Consider the following 23254-nt stretch of genomic DNA (forward strand, 5'->3'; position numbering starts at 1 on the left):
TAAGTTGATACCACTATTTCAGTAATTAATGTAGCTATGAAAAGAGACTATTTTGTTTAGCAAAGACTTTCTCACATTTACTATGATCGAAAAGTATTACAATAACTTCAACAGTTCCAGATATAATTGAGGTGAACAGCTTAGCTGAATCACTCTGTGCGCTCAAGGCTTATTTATGGGATGGTCGACAAGCTTGATATTTGGAAACTATTTATATTTTTCTCTGGATGTGGACATTTTCTCCAGGAGTTGTTTCACTTTTTTATGGCAGATTGACATGGTCCTGAAAATTTATTCTCACTTAGTATGTGTTCTAATAGTATGCACATGTTGCTGGGTAATGATTATTTTGATGCAGCGCTTTTTTTGTTTCTTCTTTGGCTCCATATAGGTCTTACCATTTTTGTTGCAACTCACTGTTTATCATCCCCAGTGTGTCTTTTTACTTTCCATTATTGTTTAGTATGTTATACATTCTATCAAAACTTATTAAGAAAGGTACATCGTGCATAGATATACCTATATAACTATATTTGTGTGTTGAACTTTTGGATGTTTTATGATATTATTTATACCAGGATATGTGACAATTCTCAGTCTCCTTAGCATCATTAGTAGATTCTTCTTTCACATTGTTTTTGTTAGAAATTGAGTTTCCTGTATTTACAAATACTACTGTTAACTTCACAGTAGAGAGAACTTATCATTGTACTACATTTTTGGGTTTCTTCCCTGACCAGTCGGCCGTGTATTGTGGGAGAAGTGACTGTTTAATTACGTCTGCATGTACTCAGATTAGTCTAATCTTGATTTTGTCATCTCTACAGGAGCAGTACATATTGGGCTGAAATATTTTCTACATTCTTCACTTAATGCCGGGTTTTGGAACTTTGTAAGTTGGCTTTCTTGGGATAATTGGTGCATACCATCAAGTGTGTCCCGATTCAGGTTTTCAGCATTTCCATGATGGTCTCCCATTATTGAAACAAATCTGTGACAGCCCTTCTTCAAATACGTGCAGTACTCACTGTTAATGCCATTTATTATAGGCTCCACTTGCTTCAGCTGTATTCTAAGGGGGGACGCAGAAACTTATCCATCCTTTCAGGTTAGGAGTTCCAGAGAAATTTATTAGAGGTTGCTTTGTTGTGTGTTGTATTGTCAAATTGGTATGCTTACCAGCAAATGAAGCCTCCCATCAGTTGGCCTGTATGCTATTAATTGATTTTAAATTTAAATCATCCCTGGTAATACACTAAACTACAGCAAAAATCCTTTCACTCTGAGTGCCAAATTGGAGAAGGCTAACCTTGATGGAGAATAGAATTTATATACTGCATTTATAATTCTCAGAGAACAGTGTGGAGATCATGTTCAAACTCTTCCATTACAGTAAATTTACATTTAAGGGTACAACTTTTTTCCAGGTGCTTGTGGATGAAGTTAAACCACATTCATCAGTGTCCAGCAAGAAGCGGATTAGAGGTGTTGAAGAAATGTTAAACAAAAAACCTACAAACTACACCTGGGGATCGTTAGATATTGATGAATTTGTCCAAAAGATAACACAAGAAGGCATAACAGATGCAAAAGTGGAGCAGGTCTCTAGTGGATACATTATTCATCTGGTAAATATTTGTTTTAAAATTAATTTGAGTACATCTTATAAACCAGGCACACAAAAGGATGGTAAGAGAAAAAGAAAGGAAGGAACGAACAAATGAAAACCACTGCAAATATTCTTTACCTGTGCTTTCATTCATTATTGAGTCCTGCACTGGTCATTTTGACCAACATTTGCAATGCATAATTTTTGCAAATGTTCATCTTTATATTTGGGCAGTTATTTAGAGGAGTCACACTGCTTATTGGATTGTTTCATTTGAAGTCGTCTAGTAGTCTCAACCTAATTGTTTCAGATGCTGTTCAAGTTTTGTTTGTAGATGATTGTACATGTCATAGGTAATTTCATAAATCCATGACTCTCAATACGTAGTATTTGGCATTTAAGAGCCTATAACTTCTCAGAAATTTCCATTAATGTATTTTGGATAATTTTAGCCACATCTGAAAATGTATTAACAATATTAAGGTTACTTGTAAAGAAAAATGTATTGTTCCTAATTAAAGTTGAATGAATTGCATGTAAAGTGGCATTTCTCAGACACAAAATTTCAAAATTGCTAAAACATCAATGGAAAATTTCCTGGAGCCAATTTTGCCACTGGTTATCAGAGAACTCATCCACTTCTGAAAACTGTATTTTCCAGATCCCACAAAGAAACTAACAGAGAGCTTTTTATGACGGTTACTCCAAGAAGTAATTCCATCTACACTTTTTAGTGTTTCTTATTATGATGAAATTTCTTGATGACTCTTGACTGCCTCTGGTGTGTTGAATGCTACATCAAAACTCTTTTAACAACTGTATGCCTCGCATGATTCAAGCTATTGAACTAGTGAACCCACACTCATGGGTGCAGTTTACATATTCAAGGAAAGACAAATATGTAGCCTTGTTGTTGAGACCTTTTGTGGAGAACTGAGAACATCATGTGCGTAATTCAGCAGATTTTGTTAGTAGGTTAAACACTTTGAAAGTTAGCAGCTCTGACTTATTAGTTACCTTTTATATCAGCTCCTTGTTTACTAAATTATGTTTGTAAGAAAGCTCATAGCTCACTAATTTTGTGACAGGACTACAGACAATGCACTGACTAATGGTCACATTTGCAATACCTTTTACTTACACCTATGTCTCATTAAAAACATGTGATATAAATTTTCAGCATGATTGAAGAGAGATTGTGCCATGAGTGTTGCTTTCTAATGTATATTATTTCTGTATTGTGTGCAAAAAATTAATTTAGGAATGCAAGTACCAAGATTTCCAGTTCTGAAGAAAGTGGCCACTGTGAAAACTGATCTACCATGTCACAAATAGAGGTGAAACTTGTCAGAAGTTCTTATAGATACCTTAAGTATATTATATACAAATTTTATCAAAATTGAGTATGGTTGATACGGGTTCCCAAGGTTGCTTAACACAGAATGATTATTTAGTCAAGATATTCCAGCAGTAAAACTGTCTTTAAAAAAAAATTAAAACTTCCTGATATATATAAAAGGTGTGTGGTGTACCTGGACTTGCCTTTCATGGGCAGTGTTCTTATGGACTACACATGTCTAAGGAATATTGCACAATACTGTTGAATTTTGTCCATTTGTATGCAATATTTCCAGTCCCAGGAATGAATCTTTGATGTTGATTACTCGAGTAATTGAAATCTGTTTCATTGTTCCACTTACTAATGAGAAATATCTTGCTACCATTCATAATGTTCCTATTGACACCTGTATTCATTGATGCTGTAACTACCTTATGGTCAGTGATTCCTGACTTAGCATTAACTGAATCCAAAAGTTCAGGTCTGTTCCAAAGTCTCTACCCTCACAGATCAGTTCTCTGACAAACTGCTAAAGATAATTTTCAGATAATTTATTTGGTACCATATTGCATGAATCTGTCCTTACCAACCACTCTAATTGCTGTAGCTGTTAAGGTGAAATCTCTCCCTAATATTATAACATGATCGGGAAATTTATTTCAAATTTTCCCTGAAATATTCCGTCATAGTGGCTCCGGATGTAGGTGGGATCTGTAGTAGCTTGTGTGCCCCTTTAACACTTCTGTTCAATCAGATTATTTCACTTTCAAAATCTCTGCTAACCACACTATATTTTGTCATGTTATTTACTGTTCTAAACACACCTCCACCATCAGTTTCCAGCCTATACAGGGTGCCCCCAAAAAGAATGACCTGTAATAATATTGAGAGAAATGTCACTAGGTAACTGAAACAGCGCTAGATGTAATCGGCATGGTCTAGAGTTTCAGAAAAAATATGCTAAGTGTCACTACAAGCGCTGACCTAGAGCGTGCAGCCAGTCTTGCACAATATGGTGTCCGCGCAACAAAAGGCGTATTGTTATTGAATTCAGTCGAAGTCAATCAGTGATCACAGTTCAGCGGGCGTTTCATATTTGATTTCATGCTAAACCACCATCACCAAAGAACTTTCGACGGTGGTATAAACAGTTTGAAGAAACAGGGTGCCTCTGTAAAGGCAAAAGTCCTGGCCGACCACGCGTTCCTGAACAAGCAGTAGAATAAATTTGAGGAAGAAACCATAACAGGACAATCATATCTTACAGTGCTACAGAACTGGTTATTCCCACAACTTGACTCTGACAATTTCATCTATCAGGAAGATGGAGCACCACCACAATGGCACAACAACGTGCACAGTTTCCTCAATGCCAACGTGCCTCAATGTTGGATAGGATGTACAGGACCACGAGACCACGCTTTACACTCTTGGCTTCCTAGGTCCCATGACTTAACGCCATGTGATTTCTTCCTGTGGGAATATGTTAAACAATATGTTTACGTTCCTCCCTTACCTCGTGACATTGATGAACTAAAAACCAGAATATCAGCTGCTGTAGCTTCAGTGGCAAAAGACACCTTACGCTCAGTTTGGGATGAATTCAGCTACAGTTAGATGTCATCTGTGCAGCCAGTAGAGGACATATTGAACATTTATGATGGATTTTTATATAAACTTATGTCTTTTCTGAGTAATTTAGTATGCAATTTGCTAAAATTTAAAATTTTATTCCCCTCAGCTTTTGATTTCAGCCACCTTACTATCTCTAGTACTTCTTTTCCCTAGTATTTGTCACATCTTGTATGAGGCCCACTTTTTCTGGTTTGTGGCATATTTTGTAGCCAGATGCCTCTCCCGACACCAGTGTCAAGATAACCTAAGGGAGGGAAGTTGTGTGCACCATTTGTCTTGTGAATTGTGTAAAGTTTGTTCTGTATGTTGTCGTATATCAGTTGTTTGTGTCCAAGGTGAAATTTGGGGACCAGCTCAGCATTGGCCTTAATGAGCATCAGTAAACACCTGAAAACCACACTCAGGCTGGCCGCCCCATCGTCGTTAATCCATTGCGTGAATTCGACACCTCTCTGTCACACAAGCTAGAGCACTGCACGTTATCCTACACAAACAGGCTTCTGTCCCTGTTACTACGTTGGTATTATCATCAGTTATAAGCAAGACTAGTTAGTAGATCTTTCAACCAATGGTTCTGCAGTGAAGTAATAGTATATCACAATTTTCTTTCTGCGACTAGGTGATGAATGCTACACTCTGAAATTAATGAGCTGTGTATTCTCCCCTCTCTGAAATCAGTTATTGGGCATGTGGAAGGGTTTCTCAATTCTTAAAAAGTGCCACTCGTACACTGCTACCCTACTAGCCACTTTCTCATGTCCTTCATTCCTGACCTATTAAGAGATCCTACAGCTCTTCACTCAATAGTGGAGAATCAGAAATCTGCTTTCAGGCTTGTCACAGAATTGCCTCTGTTTTAAGCCATCTATTGGGTTCCGTGAATGATGCTATGAAAAACTAGCTCAGTTTCCACCCCTTTGCAAGAGTAACTTCGTTTAACAGTTCAGTTGTCTACTGTTAGGAACTGAGGACGACCTCTTAATCCAGGTGGTTACATTAGCCATGATTTGCAGCCGGTTGCAACCAAATGTGTTGAACAGTCACTGGGAAAGGAGAGCAACATCTTGGACGTAAGTCCCCATTCCCCTCTCAGCAAACACACCAGTCAGGCATTAGTTTTCCTTCTTGACCTGCTATCTACTTTGCTGAGGGGCATCATTACATACCTAAGAATGCTAATGACTGACAGAAGCAAATCTCTGTGCTTGTCTGTATATTTCAATTAGATTAGCCCCAATCCCAATGGACAGTGATGCAATATTTGCTCCAGCAGTGGGCAAAACCTCAAAGTGTAAGGAGACCATTATGTAGCCAGTACCCACTTTTGCATTCCTTCCAGATAACTGCGCCTTCTGCTGCTTGCTGTTCACTCCAAGTGAATGAATTAGCCAGGTCAGTATTATCAGAAAGTTTTTTGACATAGGGGATCCTAGATGATGCTAGAAGCACAACAGGTACCAAAGCTTTCATCTCAGGTGCTTTAACTTCACCACAGCCCAGGGCAACAGCCAGACATCTACCAACTACTTCCAACTGTTTCTGGAAAAGTGACCTATTCACCTTGCATTTGTACAATAGGTGAAGTCTGTATCCATCTTTATCTGTGTTCAAAAATATGGAAACAATAGATTGCTGCTCACCAAATTGAGAAGGTGTTGAGTCATAGAAAGGCACAGTGAAAAAGAATGCTTATTTTAAGCCTTGAGGCTAAGTCCTTTATGAGAGTTAGACAACTCACACACATTCACCCTCACATGGCCACTGATAATCTGGGGGATTAAGCCCCAATTGTTTTTGCTGGGGTTAATAGTGGGGCTGAGAAGGGATAGCACGGTAGAGGTGTGGAAAGATGTTACTGCTGCCTGTTGGAACATGCAGGGATGAATGGGTACAGGATATAGATGATAACTGCAACATAAGGCAGTTTTGTGGAGGGGTGGGGGAAGTGTAGAGAATGAGAAAGGACTATGCAGATGCATTGGCAAGATAAAAGGCATGTGTAGTACTGTAGTGGGAGCAGCAAAGGGATAGGCAGGTGGAGAATAGGGACCAGCAAAGGTTACGGGGGCAAAAGAATATGTTGCAGGCAGAGTTCCCATTTGCATATTTCAAGAAAGATGGTTTTGGTGGGAAGAATCCAGACAGCAGAGGCTGTGAAGCAGTCGTTGAAGTTAAGCTCATTGTAGTGGGTAGCGTGGTCAGCAACTGGATGGTCATCTGTCTCTTTGCCTCTGTTTGGCAGTAAACATTGATGCTAACAGCCAACTTGTTAACATTCAGACCCCTGTAGAATGTGGCACTGCGGTTGCAGCAAAGTTGGTACCACATAGCTACTTTCACAGGCCGCCCAGTCTTTGATGGGGTAGGAGATGCTTGTGACAGGACTAGAGTAGGTGGTAGAGGGAGAACATGTAGGACACGTCTTGCATCTTGGTCTACTGCAGGGATATGAGCAATGAGTCGCCAATCACCTTCCATTGCTGAGACTTCAGGAGACTAGAAAGTCATATATTTAGCTTATTTGCTTATATTTGCAGTTTAATTCTTAAATTCATTGTATATTTTTATATTTGAGAGGTGTACATTCATACAGTCTGCATAGTAGTCATTTCTTCATTTGTTTCGAATGGCCAACCATTGACCACACATCAGTCAGCTACCAGTCTCCATTGGTGAAGCATCAGGAGACTGGCAAGTCTGTTCTGTTTTTCATAGTTTGTCTTAAGTTAGTAGTGGCAGGGTGGATACGGTGTGTGCATGCTATGTACAGATGCAGGAGGAGCTGGTCATGGTTCACAGATAACAGAAGATTCTTCTGGCTATGGTCAGCCATCTGCAGTCTGTTGCATTGGGGTGTAGCAGTGGTGAAGCATCTGGCGTTGTCACATGGGACATCCCAGGTATCGCTTGTTCTGCCCGCAGACTTTGCTGTCGAAGCACTTTGCAGTATGCCAACAGCTCCTGTACACAAATCAGTGCATCTACATCTAAATGACTACTCTGCAATTCACATTTAAGTGCTTGGTAGAGGGTTCGTCGAACCACAATCATACTATCTCTCTACCATTCCACTCCCGAACAGTGCGCGGGAAAAACGAACACCTAAACCTTTCTGTTCGAGCTCTGATTTCTCTTATTTTATTTTGATGATCATTCCTACCTATGTAGGTTGGGCTCAACAAAATATTTTCGCATTCGGAAGAGAAAGTTGGTGACTGAAATTTTGTAAGTAGATCTCGCTGCGACGAAAAACGTCTTTGCTTTAATGACTTCCATCCCAATTCTCGTATCATATCTGCCACACTCTCTCCCCTACTACGTGATAGTACAAAACAAGCTGCCCTTTTTTGCACCCTTTCGATGTCCTCCGTCAATCCCACCTGGTAAGGATCCCACACCGCGCAGCAATATTCTAACAGAGGACGAACGAGTGTAGTGTAAGCTGTCTCTTTAATGGACTTGTTGCATCTTCTAAGTGTCCTGCCAATGAAACACAACCTTTGGCTCGCCTTCCCCACAATATTATCTATGTGGTCTTTCCAACTGAAGTTGTTCGTAATTTTAACACCCAGGTACTTAGTTGAATTGACAGCTTTGAGAATTGTACTATTCATCGAGTAATCAAATTCCAACGGATTTCTTTTGGAACTCATGTGGATCACCTCACTTTTTTCGTTATTTAGCGTCAACTGCCACCTGCCACACCATAGAGCAATCTTTTCTAAATCGCTTTGCAACTGATACTGGTCTTCGGATGACCTTACTAGACGGTAAATTGCAGAGGGTGGGCTTACTGGTAGTTGGGAGCTCCAACGTCAGGCGCGTAATGGGGCCCCCTTAGGGAAATGGCAGCAAGAGAGGGGAAGAAAACCAATGTGCACTCCGTGTGCATACCGGGGGGAGTCATTCCAGATGTGGAAAGGGTCCTTCCGGATGCCATGAAGGGTACAGGGTGCACCCATCTGCAGGTGGTCGCTCATGTCGGCACCAATGATGTGTGTCGCTATGGATCGGAGGAAATCCTCTCTGGCTTCCGGCGGCTATCTGATTTGGTGAAGACTACCAGTCTCGCTAGCGGGATGAAAGCAGAGCTCACCATCTGCAGCATCGTCGACAGGACTGACTGCGGACCTTTGGTACAGAGCCGAGTGGAGGGTCTGAATCAGAGGCTGAGACGGTTCTGCGACCGTGTGGGCTGCAGATTCCTCGACTTGCGCCATAGGGTGGTGGGGTTTCGGGTTCCGCTGGATAGGTCAGGAGTCCACTACACGCAACAAGCGGCTACACGGGTAGCAGGGGTTGTGTGGCGTGGGCTGGGTGGTTTTTAGGTTAGATGGCCTTGGGCAAGTACAGAAAGGGCAACAGCCTCAACGGGTGCGGGGCAAAGTCAGGACATGCGGGGACCAAGCAGCAATCGGTATTGTAATTGTCAACTGTCGAAGCTGCGTTGGTAAAGTACCGGAGCGCTGATAGAAAGCACCGAAGCTGAAATCGTTATAGGTACAGAAAGCTGGCTTAAGCCAGAGATAAATTCTGCCGAAATTTTTACAAAGGTACAGACGGTGTTTAGAAAGGATAGAGTGCATGCAACCGGTGGTGGAGTGTTCGTCGCTGTTAGTAGTAGTTTATCCTGTAGTGAAGTAGAAGTGGATAGTTCCTGTGAATTATTATGGGTGGAGGTTACACTAAACAACCGAACTAGGTTAATAATTGGCTCCTTTTACCGACCTCCCGACTCAGTAGCATTAGTGGCAGAACAACTGAGAGAAAATTTGGAATACATTTCACATAAATTTTCTCAGCATGTTATAGTCTTAGGTGGAGATTTCAATTTACCAGATATAGACTGGGACACTCAGATGTTTAGGACGGGTGGTAGGGACAGAGCATCGAGTGACATTATACTGAGTGCACTATCCGAAAATCACCTCGAGCAATTAAACAGAGAACCGACTCGTGGAGATAACATCTTGGACCTACTGATAACAAACAGACCCCGAACTTTTCGACTCTGTATGTACAGAACAGGGAATCAGTGATCATAAGGCCGTTGCAGCATCCCTGAATATGGAAGTTAATAGGAATATAAAAAAAGGGAGGAAGGTTTATCTGTTTAGCAAGAGTAATAGAAGGCAGATTTCAGACTACCTAACAGATCAAAACGAAAATTTCTGTTCCGACACTGACAATGTTGAGTGTTTATGGAAAAAGTTCAAGGCAATCGTAAAATGCGTTTTAGACAGGTACATGCCGAGTAAAACTGTGAGGGACGGGAAAAACCCACCGTGGTACAACAACAAAGTTAGGAAACTACCGCAAAAGCAAAGAGAGCTCCACTCCAAGTTTAAACGCAGCCAAAACCTCTCAGACAAACAGAAGCTAAACGATGTCAAAGTTAGCGTAAGGAGGGCTATGCGTGAAGCGTTCAGTGAATTCGAAAGTAAAATTCTATGTACCGACTTGACAGAAAATCCTAGGAAGTTCTGGTCTTGCATTAAATCAGTAAGTGGCTCAAAACAGCATATCCAGACACTACGGGATGATGATGGGATTGAAACAGAGGATGACACGCGTAAAGCTGAAATACTAAACACCTTTGTCCAAAGCTGTTTCACAGAGGAAGACCGCACTGCAGTTCCTTCTCTAAATCCTCGCACAAACGAAAAAATGGCTGACATCGAAATAAGTGTCCAAGGAATAGAAAAGCAACTGGAATTACTCAATAGAGGAAAGTCCACTGGACCTGATGGGATACCAATTCGATTCTACACAGAGTACGCGAAAGAACTTGCCCCCCTTCTAACAGCCGTGTACCGCAAGTCTCTAGAGGAACGGAGGGTTCCAAATGATTGGAAAAGAGCACAGGTAGTCCCAGTCTTCAAGAAGGGTCGTCGAGCAGATGCGCAAAACTATAGACCTATATCTCTGACGTCGATCTCTTGTAGAATTTTAGAACATGTTTTTTGCTCGCGTATCATGTCATTTCTGGAAACCCAGAATCTACTATGTAGGAATCAACATGGATTCCGGAAACAGCGATCGTGTGAGACCCAACTCGCTTTATTTGTTCATGAGACCCAGAAAATATTAGATACAGGCTCCCAGGCAGATGCTATTTTTCTTGACTTCCGGAAAGCGTTTGATACAGTTCCGCACTGTCGCCTGATAAACAAAGTAAGAGCCTACGGAATATCAGACCAGCTGTGTGGCTGGATTGAAGAGTTTTTAGCAAACAGAACACAGCATGTTGTTATCAATGGAGAGACATCTACAGACGTTAAAGTAACCTCTAGCGTGCCACAGGGGAGTGTTATGGGACCATTGCTTTTCACAATATATATAAATGACCTAGTAGATGGTGTCGGAAGTTCCATGCGGCTTTTCACGGATGATGCTGTAGTATACAGAGAAGTTGCAGCATTAGAAAATTGTAGCGAAATACAGGAAGATCTGCAGCGGATAGGCACTTGGTGCAGGGAGTGGCAACTGACCCTTAACATAGACAAATGTAATGTATTGCGAATACATAGAAAGAAGGATCCTTTATTGTATGATTATATGATAGCGGAACAAACACTGGTAGCAGTTACTTCTGTAAAATATCTGGGAGTGTGCGTGCGGAACGATTTGAAGTGGAATGATCATATAAAATTAATTGTTGGTAAGGCGGGTACCAGGTTGAGATTCATTGGGAGAGTGCTTAGAAAATGTAGTCCATCAACAAAGGAGGTGGCTTACAAAACACTCGTTCGACCTATACTTGAGTATTGCTCATCAGTGTGGGATCCATACCAGATCGGTCTGACGGAGGAGATAGAGAAGATCCAAAGAAGAGCGGCGCGTTTCGTCACAGGGTTATTTGGTAACCGTGATAGCGTTACGGAGATGTTTAATAAACTCAAGTGGCAGACTCTGCAAGAGAGGCGCTCTGCATCGCGGTGTAGCTTGCTCGCCAGGTTTCGAGAGGGTGCGTTTCTGGATGAGGTATCGAATATATTGCTTCCCCCTACTTATACCTCCCGAGGAGATCACGAATGTAAAATTAGAGAGATTAGAGCGCGCACGGAGGCTTTCAGACAGTCGTTCTTCCCGCGAACCATACGCGACTGGAACAGGAAAGGGAGGTAATGACACAGGCACGTAAAGTGCCCTCCGCCACACACCGTTGGGTGGCTTGCGGAGTATCAATGTAGATGTAGATGTAGATGTAGAAATTACAGCATCATCTGCGAACAACATAAGAGAACTGCTCAGATTGTCACCCAGGTCATTTATATAGATCAGGAACAGCAGAGGTCCCAGGACGCTTCCCTGGGGAACACCTGATATCACTTCAGTTTTACTCGATGATTTGCCATCTATTACTACGAACTGCGACCCTCCTGACAGGAAATCACGAATCCAGTCGCACAACTGAGATAGGCCCGCAGCTTGATTAGAAGTCGCTTGTGAGGAACGGTGTCAAAAGCTTTCCGGAAATCTAGAAATACGGAATCAACTTGAGATCCCCTGTCGATAACGGCCATTACTTCGTGCGAATAAAGAGCTAGCTGCATTGCACAAGAACGATGTTTTCTGAAACCATGCTGATTACGTATCAATAGTTCGTTCCCTTCGAGGTGATTCATAATGTTTGAATACAGTATATGCTCCAAAACCCTACTGCAAACCGACGTCAATGATATAGGTCTGTAGTTAGATGGATTACTCCTGCTACCCTTCTTAAACACTGGTGCGACCTGCACAATTTTCCAATCTGTAGGTACAGATCTATCGGTGAGTGAGCGGTTGTATATGATTGCTAAGTAGGGAGCTATTGTATCAGCGTAATCTGAAAGGAACCTAATGGGTATACAATCTGGACCTGAAGACTTGCCCGTATCAAGCGATTTGAGTTGCTTCGCAATCCCTAAGGTATCTACTTCTAAGAAACTCGTGCTATCAGCTGTTCGTGCTTCAAATTCTGGAATATTCGATTCATCTTCCCTGGTGAAGGAATTTCGGAAAACTGCATTCAATACTCCGCTGTAGCGGCACAGTCGTCGGTAACAGTACCATCGGCACTGCGCAGCGAAGGTATTGACTGCGTCTTACCGCTTGTGTACTTTACATAGGACCAGAATTTCTTCGGATTTTCTACCAAATTTCGAGACAATGTTTCGTTGTGGAACCTATTAAAGGCATCTCGCAGATTTAGAAAATGTCACTCATGTGAAACTCAGCTTGCCCTTTTCTCACATGATATCCAGCAAGCTCTTCCATGTGAACCATGGATGAAGGGCAACAGGCAAATACCATATTCTTAGATTTCCAGAAAGCATTTGACGTTTGACACTGTGCTTCACTGCAGGCTGTTAACAAAGTTTACTAGCATGTTGTAATGCCACTTTCTCAGACGAAAAATGAAAAGAGAAAAAATAGCCACCGATACCCCAAAAATTTCCCCAAAACAAACTCCAAATTCCATGAAAAGTGAACAAGTAACCAAAGTTCCATTTAACACTATTATTTAGATAATAACCAGTAATTGAAATAAGAATCTTATACTTAGTAATTTATCAGCTTACAAAAGAAAGATAGAATCTCAGTAAACTCAAACTCAAAATCATAGTAAATCGCAAAATCATTATAATTAAAATTAGCAAAGTAGAACCAACGATCTCAAAGAATACTTCGTGTGAGTACACTTTGAGAATTGTGAGTAATGGCTAAGGAAAATTTGATCCATTGTCACTACGTTAAGAGAGTTAGCCGAAGCTGGTAAGATTTATTTGAATACCTGTATATGTAAGCGTGGTTAGATTGTTTTTTGAGGATTGATAATTGCGATCTACTATGATGCAGTGAAATGAAACATTGACTTCAACTATAACATAGTTTAGCATTCAGATAGAGGACTACCATATATTAGACTGAAGTGAACTTTTTAATTAGATAACTCATACTCAACTCTAGTTAGGCATTGAACAGTGATAGACAATTAACTTCATTCATAATTGCAAATGGGCTCTGTAACTTGGCAATAGCTTTAAAGCAGACAATTAGAAAATCCCCCCCCCCCCCCCCCCCACCACCACCACCATCACTTGGGAAAGCTTCTTCCTCACGGCCTTTTTAGGAAGTGATTGTTATTGTGAAACAAACAAACCACCCTTTCGTGCCAATTTACACATTTGTGATTCCAAATTACAAAATTGTTTAGAGACATAACTGTAATCTTTTGCGTGCTGCGATAATATTTGACTGAAGAGCTCGGTGCATATATAGAAACTCTTTGACGTTAGAAAGCAATCGCAATGTTACGAGTTATTAGAGATTTGAAATTACAACCAAACTATGGGGAAGTTGGTGTCGGTGGAACTGAATTGAATTTATCATTAATATTTTAATAGCAACTGTTAAACCATCGAATATAAACGAGTTAATTATGACGAGTAGCGTAATATTGGTCACAATTGGTGAAGTAAATATCACGCACACATCGAGAGTTCAGTTCAGCACTGTTTTTTGTAACGTCGTCTTTACCTAATAACAGTATCATCGCTCTACTGACTACCGCCGAGTTTTAGCCAGGGCCGATCAATACTAATCTATCAACTATCAAAACTGGTGACGTTACAATGTGGAATAGGTTCTCTCACATGTGAGTGGCATGAAGACTTCTTAAGTAATACATGCAGTACATTGTCTTTGTCGGCGATTGTTCATCAGAGTCATGGGTATTATCAGGAGTGCCTCAGGGGAGTGTGATAAGACTGCTCTTATTCTCTTTGTACATAAATGAGCTGACTTACGAGGTGAGCAGCAATTTATGGCTGTTTGCCGATGATACTGTGGTTTGCATGAAAGTGTCATTCTTGAGTGACATGGACAGAATTTCTAGTTGGTGTTATAAATGGCAAATTGCTCTAACTGTGTAAAAAAAGTGACTTAATGTGAATGAGTTGGAAAAACAATCGATTTTTTCCTTCCTCTATTTGCAAGTGAAACAGGAAAGGAATGACTGTTAGTAGTTCAGGGTACCCTCCACCATGCACCTAACAGTGGCTTGCAGAGTATATATGTAGATGTAGATGTAAACGTAGATGCATGTGGATTGGGAGCAGGGGAAGAATGGACAGAGATTGTATAACTGGGATGGACAGTGGAATGCCACCATGGGAGGAGAGGGGAGGATACTTTTCATTTCAGAGCATGATTTCAGGTAGTCTGAATCTCTGGTGGAGAATGAGACTCAGTTGCTGCTCCGGTCATGGGTGGTACTGAGTCACGTGAGGGGTGTTGCTTTATGGCTGGACAGTGGCTATGTGGGCTATGGTAGGTAAGGTGGTTGGGAACTCAAAGCAGGGGCACCTCAGAAGATGTTCAGCACAGCTCTGGACAAAACAAGTAATGCAAAAGTTTTATGGACCATAACCATACAACATGTAAGATTTACCAGCAGCTAAGATATCTAGTTGTGAGAGACTTTTATTATTTTTATGCTATCATTAATTATGTGAAGAAAAGTCTGACTTGATTGGGAGTTATCACTCAATATGCTAAAAATTGTCCAAGGTGGAAGATAATATGCAAACCATCAGTCTCTGACCTAAAGTGAGACATAAACTGAGAAGAAGAAAAAAAAAATTTATCAGTTTTAAGTTTTATTTGATATCGAACATTTAAACTATGTAATAGTTATTATTTACTTAAAAATATTGTTAATATGTGCCATTACTTTCCTTGCTTATTTTGGGAGGCAAAAGTATAGTATTTTCTTTGTCAGGACATACACAGACTCACTCGGCCATGCTAAGGTGTCCTGCAATTATTGAATGTTATAGAGATCACTGCATTTTGAAGCCAGAAAAATCTATCAACCTCTAGAATCTCAAGTATTGGGATCTTCTTTTGTTTCATGGCCCAAAATGTTTTGCCTAAAGAGGATTCTAGATTTTACCAACTGAACCACTGCAGCTGCATTGGAATCAGTAGTAATGGAATTTCAGTAGAATCTGTTCTCTCCTATACTGTCAGCAAAGGCTGCAAACAAATTTTTATTGTAGGTCACAGTTTGGTTCTTCCTGATAAATGCAATAAGTCTTCATCATTTCCACTGAAGTAATAAATGAAGTAAAGAATCAGAAAACCAGGAGGGGTCATAGCTGGGAACAATCTAGGTCCTCAACATACTTGTCACTGTTGCAGATGTCTCACATCAGCAAATGGATGGGAGGATAATAAAATTAAATCTCTCCTCAGAGGCTTCAATTCTGCAGAACATAATGGTGATTCAGGACACATTTGGAGTAGTTTTGGCTTTCAGCACAGGAAATATCCACTTAAAGGCTCTGAGCCCTCTGTGCTTCACAGTTGTATTATCATCATAAAGAATGTTATTGTGCAGTAGTCACCTGACAAAACTTCATTCTTCATTTAACTTGACCCATCATTACTGAATCTTATTACTGCTTGTCCACTTCCTGTTTGGTTTTATTGTTTCTTTACTATATTTAAACTTTTAAACTTTTTTGCCTTGATTCACAAAGTATTACTCTTATTCATTACTCGTCCTCTTCCTGATAGTGCGTATGAGTGTTCTCCATCTGGTGAAGTTTAAAGGGGATGGGTTTACCTCTAAAATTGATAGAAAAGAAATAAATGTATGCATTTTTTCTTCCATTTAAGGGTGATTTTCCACTCCAGGTAGCAAAATGGTGTCCTGAACCTTGGTTAATTGTCTGTCCTTACTCGAATGTGCTGATGGTAGTTTCAAAATAACTCCTTTTAACAAATGTCCCAATTTTTATTTGAAATATTAGTGCTGAATGTGATTGAACACTAGATTTTTCTAAAAAATTATAGTCAGATCATATTGGATGGGTCCCATATTACCTATTTACAATTACTTGAATATACAGTAGTTATGTACTGTGAGGATGAAGGTTTTGTGAGGATGAAGGTTTTGTGAGGATGAAGGTTTTGTGAGGATGAAGGTTTTGTGAGGATGAAGGTTTTGTGAGGATGAAGGTTTTGTGAGGATGAAGGTTTTGTGATGACGAAGGTTTTGTGATGACGAAGGTTTTGTGATGACGAAGGTTTTGTGATGACGAAGGTTTTGTGATGACGAAGGTTTTGTGATGACGAAGGTTTTGTGAGGACGAAGGTTTTGTGAGGACGAAGGTTTTGTGAGGACGAAGGTTTTGTGAGGACGAAGGTTTTGTGAGGACGAAGGCTCTCTGAAGATCTTTCCCTACACTCGTAATGGAAATTTCCAAATATTCTGATAATGTGTACTGTTGAAGGAAGAACACCTTAGAAGACTTCACTTTGATAGTGATGAGAGGGTGTAAATAGGGTGAGGTTGTGGCTTGTTCAACAAAGTCAAACATTCAAATACAGTGAAGGTATCAACAAAACACTCTCTTGTTGAAACAAACGTGTTCGTCTCCACGGTGGTTGTGTTGACAAATGAATGTGTAGACATGAAGAACAAAGATGTAGAATGTTAATAATGTTTGTTTTATTTAAAAAAACTGGCAAGAGTTTCGCCACATAAAATTCAAAAAAAAAAAAAAAAAACGCGCGCGCGCACACACACACACACACACACACACACACACACACACACACACACACACACACAAAGAAACTGCAACATCAAAAGATAACATAGAATTAAATTTTGGGAACACATTTGCCCAGGTAACGTACTTAAGTAATTAACATTGTAAGATCGCAGGTTAATGTAAGTGTGAGATAAGCCCTTGCAATTGTGAAATGCTGGTGCATTAATAATGCCAGAATGTTGAATGCAAGCCTGCAGACGTTCATGCGTTGAGCTGTACATGTGCTTAGTGTCAGTTTGTGGGATGGAGTTACATGCCTGTTGCACTTATAGTTCAACTCTTTTTATCTTGGCGGTTCGCGCATGCCCGCCCAGACACGGGAGATTGCTGCATTGCCAGTTGTACGCGCCAAGAGAAGCAGCGCCATAGTATTGTTCGCAAACTTACGTTTAGGGGGGAGCGCGCTGTTTATGAAGTAAAATCACCACGGCCGCATTAACCCCCTCACTGCTACAGAGACGTGCTCCCTGTATTCCGCGATGTGCGCGATTTTGTCATCATTGCACTGCTCACCTGTGCAGACACATGGTGTTTCGACTGCTTTGACACAATTTATCATTTGATTTCACAAAATCTGTTTGGCCCAAAAATTTGATTTTTACCCATCATCTTGACTGATACCTTCCCCCCATAAATGACTTAATTTTGTTTCGATGTTCAATGCAGTTATTGTGCAGCATTAGATGTAGTAAACCATTGCACGAAATTTTGAAGAGTTTGCAGAGGTAAAAGTCCATAGCGTATACTTTCCATATGGTCGATTTTTGTTGCCACTAGAAATTTCAAAAAATTACATTCAAACGAATAAAATTCATGAAGTAAGACACTTTAATATTGTTTTTAAATAAAGAAAATATTAAGCACGCACACTTTAACCATTACGCTAACGCAGCTCGTCATTGAATATATCCCACGGAGGACTTTAAAATATCGCGCAAAATACACTCAAACACTGTTGGTATGATTATGAATTACTGACGTTTTGTCAAAGTACAATAGGAAATAAACAATTACCGCTGTTCTTTATTGCGAAAAAGCGGTTAGTAAGAATGATACAAACACCTTTCTTTGCTATCGCCTGAATTAGGAGGCTTATTGCTTGTTTGCTTTAATTAATTAATAGAATATGAAGCAGCTGGTATAAAGAATGCTTTTTCCAAACTTTCTATAAATGAAAGTCTGCTATCAAGACATTGCTTTTGTTCAATTACTTTAATTATGACTGAACGTCTCTAAAACTGAACACTCGTCCCTGCTCTGCACTGCAGTCGAGCTCTGGCAACGTCGTTCTCTGTTGATTGGCTGACTGTGTTTTGTGACGTCAGATGCGCAGAACGAACCTGAACTCGGCCGCCGTCATAAATGACGCGCACTTTAGTTGATCAATACAGGGACAGTTAATGCTGTTTGTGGACGATGCTGGAGTTTTCACCCGATAATGTGCTCTATTGTAGACAGACTGGGTGATCGAGTAGGCCAAGGCAACATTTTGACACCGTATAGAGCATGTTGGGTTAAAACAGCTGTATGTGGGTGATCATTATACTGTTGGAAATAGAATGCTCTCTGGAATGTTGTTCAGAATGGCAGCACAATGGGTCGAATCACGATATTGATGGACAGATTCGCTGTCAGGGTGTGTGGGATAACTACAAGAGTGCTTCTGCTGTGATACGAAATTGCACCCCAGACGATAACCTCTGTACAGACCAACGTGACTAGCAAGCAGACAGGTTGTTTGCAGACCCTCAACTGGCATCCCCCTACATGGCCATCACTGCCACTGAGGCAGAACACCCTGCCCTCCAATGAGGTCTTGCTTGACCCAATTGAAGTCACAAATGGCAGTGATTTGGGGTCACTGGATTGCATGTGACGGGGCATCTGGCTCGGAGCTGTCCTTGAAGTAGTAGATTTGTAACAGTTCAGTGTGTCAATGTGCTGACAAGTGCTGCTGAAATTGCTGCTGCAGATGCGGTACTTTTCAACCGAGCCAAACATGGTCTTCTCTCTCAGTAGCGCCACATGGCTGTTTGGAGCGTGGCCTTCTTGCGACTGTACATTCTCATGACCATTGCTGCCAGCAATAATATACAGTGGCAACATTCTTGTTTGTAACATAGTTACATAGTTATTTTGCTGAGTTGTAAGCGAAAGGGAGGTTATAATTGAATCTCTTAAGTTAGCATTGAGGGCTTAGTGAGTGGATTAATTGTGACTGTAAAAACTTGTTCAAATTTCTATTTTACAGTATTGAAGTTATGTTTTCCATGATCGCCATTTTATCAGTGTAATTTTTTTCTTCTGTTATGTGCCAGCACTGCAGTGCCTCTTACTTTTTTTTTTTTAAATATATATAATGCAGAAATTGAAAGTCATCAGAAGCCTGTTGAAGTAGAGCATCCTCAGTGTACTTCAGTCAGCAACAAGAAGTAAAGATAGTTTTTGTGCAAGTTATTTTGTGGACCCACACAGTCAAAGATCTATTCATATTGCCCGCATCTCTCTGCAAAATATGATATCTTTCCAACAAATACTAATTACGATTTATGCCAGTTTATGATGACAACATCAAAGTCATGAAACCAATTCTAATGACTGGGGTTAGCACACTGGATTCGCATTTTGGAGGAATATGGTTCAAATCCCTGTCAGACCCTCCAGATTTAGGTTTTCAGTGATTTAACTAAAGTGCTTAAGACAAATGCCAGGAACGTTCCTTTGAAAAGGCATGGCCAATTTCCTTCCCCATCCTTCAATATCCAAGTGTTCAGTGTCTAATGACCTCGTTTGTGATGTTAAATGCTAATCTTTGTTCAATGCTAATGAGAGTGTGTTATCTTAAATACAGCATTGTACACATGAGGAAAGGTAATCATTGTTCTTACTGAGGGCACAAGCTAGAAAGTTAAACAATAGTGTTTAACATTAACATTAATTGATTTCTCTGTTGTTAGTGACAGATCATTGCAGTAATATAAAAAAGAAAAATAAACTTTCTTTTGTTGTACAGCTATTTGTGTCAACTTAGTAGAAGTATTAGTGATACAGATACAGAATATTTAGAGAGAAAGCAGTGCAATTTTGTCTGTTTCACAGGAAACAGTTGCAATAAAAAATAATACATTTTGTTTTACTGTTGTAACCTAACATTTGTATAAATGATACTCAATTTAACAGGGGAAACAAAGTAAATTATGATTGTTCATTTTAGAGAAAAGAAATCTTAATAAGTATATTGTAGGTCAGGACAAGCAATCACTAATGTGCAGAATGGTAGGAAGGTGGCACAGAGGATCAAGTATTCTCACTGACTGTTGTAGTTCATGTGTAGGTACCACCTTTATTACAAACAGCCTCGTACACAGACACCAAAATGCTGATCTATGTGGCAGTTCCAGTATGCGTGGTCATGGAAGTAGGTGCAAGCATATACCTGTGCCTATATCCCACCCTCCATTAATCAGCATGTGAGTGATCGTTCCTCATCATTTTCATGTTTGTTCCTATCCCAGAATTTCGGCTACTGCAATTATTTTTTTTCTAAGTAGTATTTTGAAGCTGAATTCATTTTAATATGGTATGGTGTGCTGTTATCATGATGTATAACTTTTCCATGGATGTGCATTTTCTGTGTGGTAGATGTGATTATCAGTTTCACATGTAGAAGTTGAGTGTAAATATATGTTATATGTTCTCTTTTTGTTGCAGCCAAATGAAGATACTTTAATCCAGGTGGAGGATGCATCAACTCATATAATTTGTGATGGAGACATACAACTGAGGCAGAAGCTGCGTACCATTCTTCTTCAATGTCTTAACAAATTTTGATCGTTTGTGATGTATTTCATCATTCTAAGTTTCATGAAGACAACAATTTTTTGTTTAGTTCTTATGACAAAGTGAATGAGTCATCTTGTATATACAACAGTTTGTGTCAGATAGAAAAAACTGTAAGTAACTTTTCAGATTCAAGTACATTTGAAGACAAGCGTGGGAAAATGGGCTAACCCTGAAATGTAAAAGCTTGGAGAAAAGTGTTGCCATCTGTTGCTGGGTACAGGAACTATCAAAATTGACATTGGTCTCACCAGTAAATGTCCTAATGTGATATTTAGTGTGAGACCAATGCCAAGTTTGTTAGTTTCCATACCTGGCAACAGATAGCAACACTTTTCTCTAAGCTTTTACATTACAGGGTTAACCCGTTTTTACGTGAACGTCTTCATTTATTCAGCATCAGAAGAAAGGAACAAAAACACATGATCTTTCTGATTATGATTGAACAAAAATTTATTGACATGCCTTTTTTCTGATGAATCACTTTTTATTTCCTCACTCAGTTTTATTTGCAATACAGATAGCTATCAAACTTTCCTTTACAGATAAAATCTAATATATTTTATGAAAAAGGAGAAATTAATCAGTAATTTAGAAATATTTTTTTACTTATATGTATTTAGGTATAAGACTATTTAAATTATACGAAGTTTCTCTGACAAATTTAACTTCGAATTTGTTGTAAATTTGTGGGTTTGTATAAAATTGCTGTACTTATCTGACAATGTAATAAAAATGTTGCAAACGTATCACGTATTTTCTTGACTCTTAATAGAAATCAGAAACTCTGGTGACATTCTGAGAATCATTTGACATTGAATGGTGTTCCTGAAATGCTGCCTAACCCATGGAATTCCTGTGTTCCCACCCTCCCCCCTTTCTGCCTTCAATGGCCTAACTATCAAAATTCCAGTTTTTGGACTAAATCTCTCCTTTCAGAACAACCTCCGATCCTTCACAGTCTGCTAGTCCCAGTCCATCTCAAACCTGATCCTACAGGAACAAAATGCTGTGTTACCACATTGCTGATGTACATCTGCTCCTTCATAAGATACATTGTAAATACACTATCATGCTCCTGCTCTAGTTTTGGAATGAAACTACCCAACAAGATCTGTGCTACCCTTAGAGAATGTCCTTCCCATTCACTCCCCTCAATCCTCTACAGCACCCATTCTCTTCCTGTCTGGGCTCCTTCATCTGTTACACCCGAAAAGAAGCTCTCTTCCAATATATCATGAAACACGGAACCCAAATGAAGTTTGTGTGTGTGTGTGAAATCTAATGGGACTGCTAAGGTCATCAGTCCCTAAGCTTACACACTACTTAACCTAAATTATCCTAAGGACAAACACACACACCCATGCCCGAGGGAGGACTCGAGCCTCCGCCAGGACCAGCCGCACAGCCCCTGACTGCAGAGCCTTAGACCACTCAGCTAATCCCAAGCGGCAATGAAGTTTGAGCACAGTTTTTAACCTATCCACTAAGACTGAGAAGTGATTTTCAAAGATTCCACCTAAAGCCGTGTATCCAAATTCAGTCGTGTTGGACTGGTCAAAGATCTAACCTCTTTTGCCTGATCTTTACAGTGGAAATTTTATTTTACTAATAATCCCTCTTAAAAGTGGTGAACATTACTGAACCTTCCCTCTCCCAACTTAAATCACCAGCCGTCTGATTTGTGCACCTGTAAGCCCTGTGACAGAGATGTCATCCCAGAAGACCAACCCTACCTCAAATCCTTACTCAAATTCATAGACCCATCCTAGAACCCATCTTTCTCACCCAACCACCACCTGCACACCCACCATCTATTATGTTTATTAAAATCCACAGAATCTCTTCCTTCATTACCCAAGATCTCCAACAAATTGTGCAGAGCCTAACTTCCTATGTAAGGACACCTACTACTCCTTAAATACCTCTCTACCATCCTTATCCCATTGCCACATGGTTCTATCACTGTTGACATAACTTTATTTTCCAGTTACCACCCTCCATTCCCTTGGCTTTGGTCCTATCAAGTAGTGCCTCAGCCATTGCCCTGCCGACTTCCTATCCGTCATCTTATCCTTAAGTAGATGAACAATTACATACTTGTCAACGACTTCTTTTCCTTCGAGGGGAACACAATACATATCTGGGGCCGAACTATGGGCATCCATATGGCACCTTCATATCCAGCCTGTTTGTGGTCCACTGAAAGGAGTCCTTCCT

General features: G+C 40.2%; 1 protein-coding gene across 1 annotated transcript in view; it reads left to right on the top strand.

Annotated features, from left to right (window-relative positions):
• The window catches only part of LOC124800886 (integrator complex subunit 9), a 110085-nt gene extending 88302 nt beyond the window's left edge, over positions 1-21783 (top strand). Inside the window, exons 12-13 of the mRNA XM_047263031.1 lie at positions 1428-1628; positions 20906-21783. Coding sequence (XP_047118987.1) covers positions 1428-1628; positions 20906-21025 — 321 coding nt within the window. The 3' untranslated portion in view covers positions 21026-21783. The remainder of the gene's footprint in view (positions 1-1427; positions 1629-20905) is intronic.
• The last annotated feature ends 1471 nt before the right edge of the window (positions 21784-23254 follow it).

This window comes from Schistocerca piceifrons, chromosome 1 (genome assembly GCF_021461385.2).
Source record: "Schistocerca piceifrons isolate TAMUIC-IGC-003096 chromosome 1, iqSchPice1.1, whole genome shotgun sequence".
Classification (NCBI taxonomy): Eukaryota; Metazoa; Arthropoda; class Insecta; order Orthoptera; family Acrididae; genus Schistocerca; species Schistocerca piceifrons.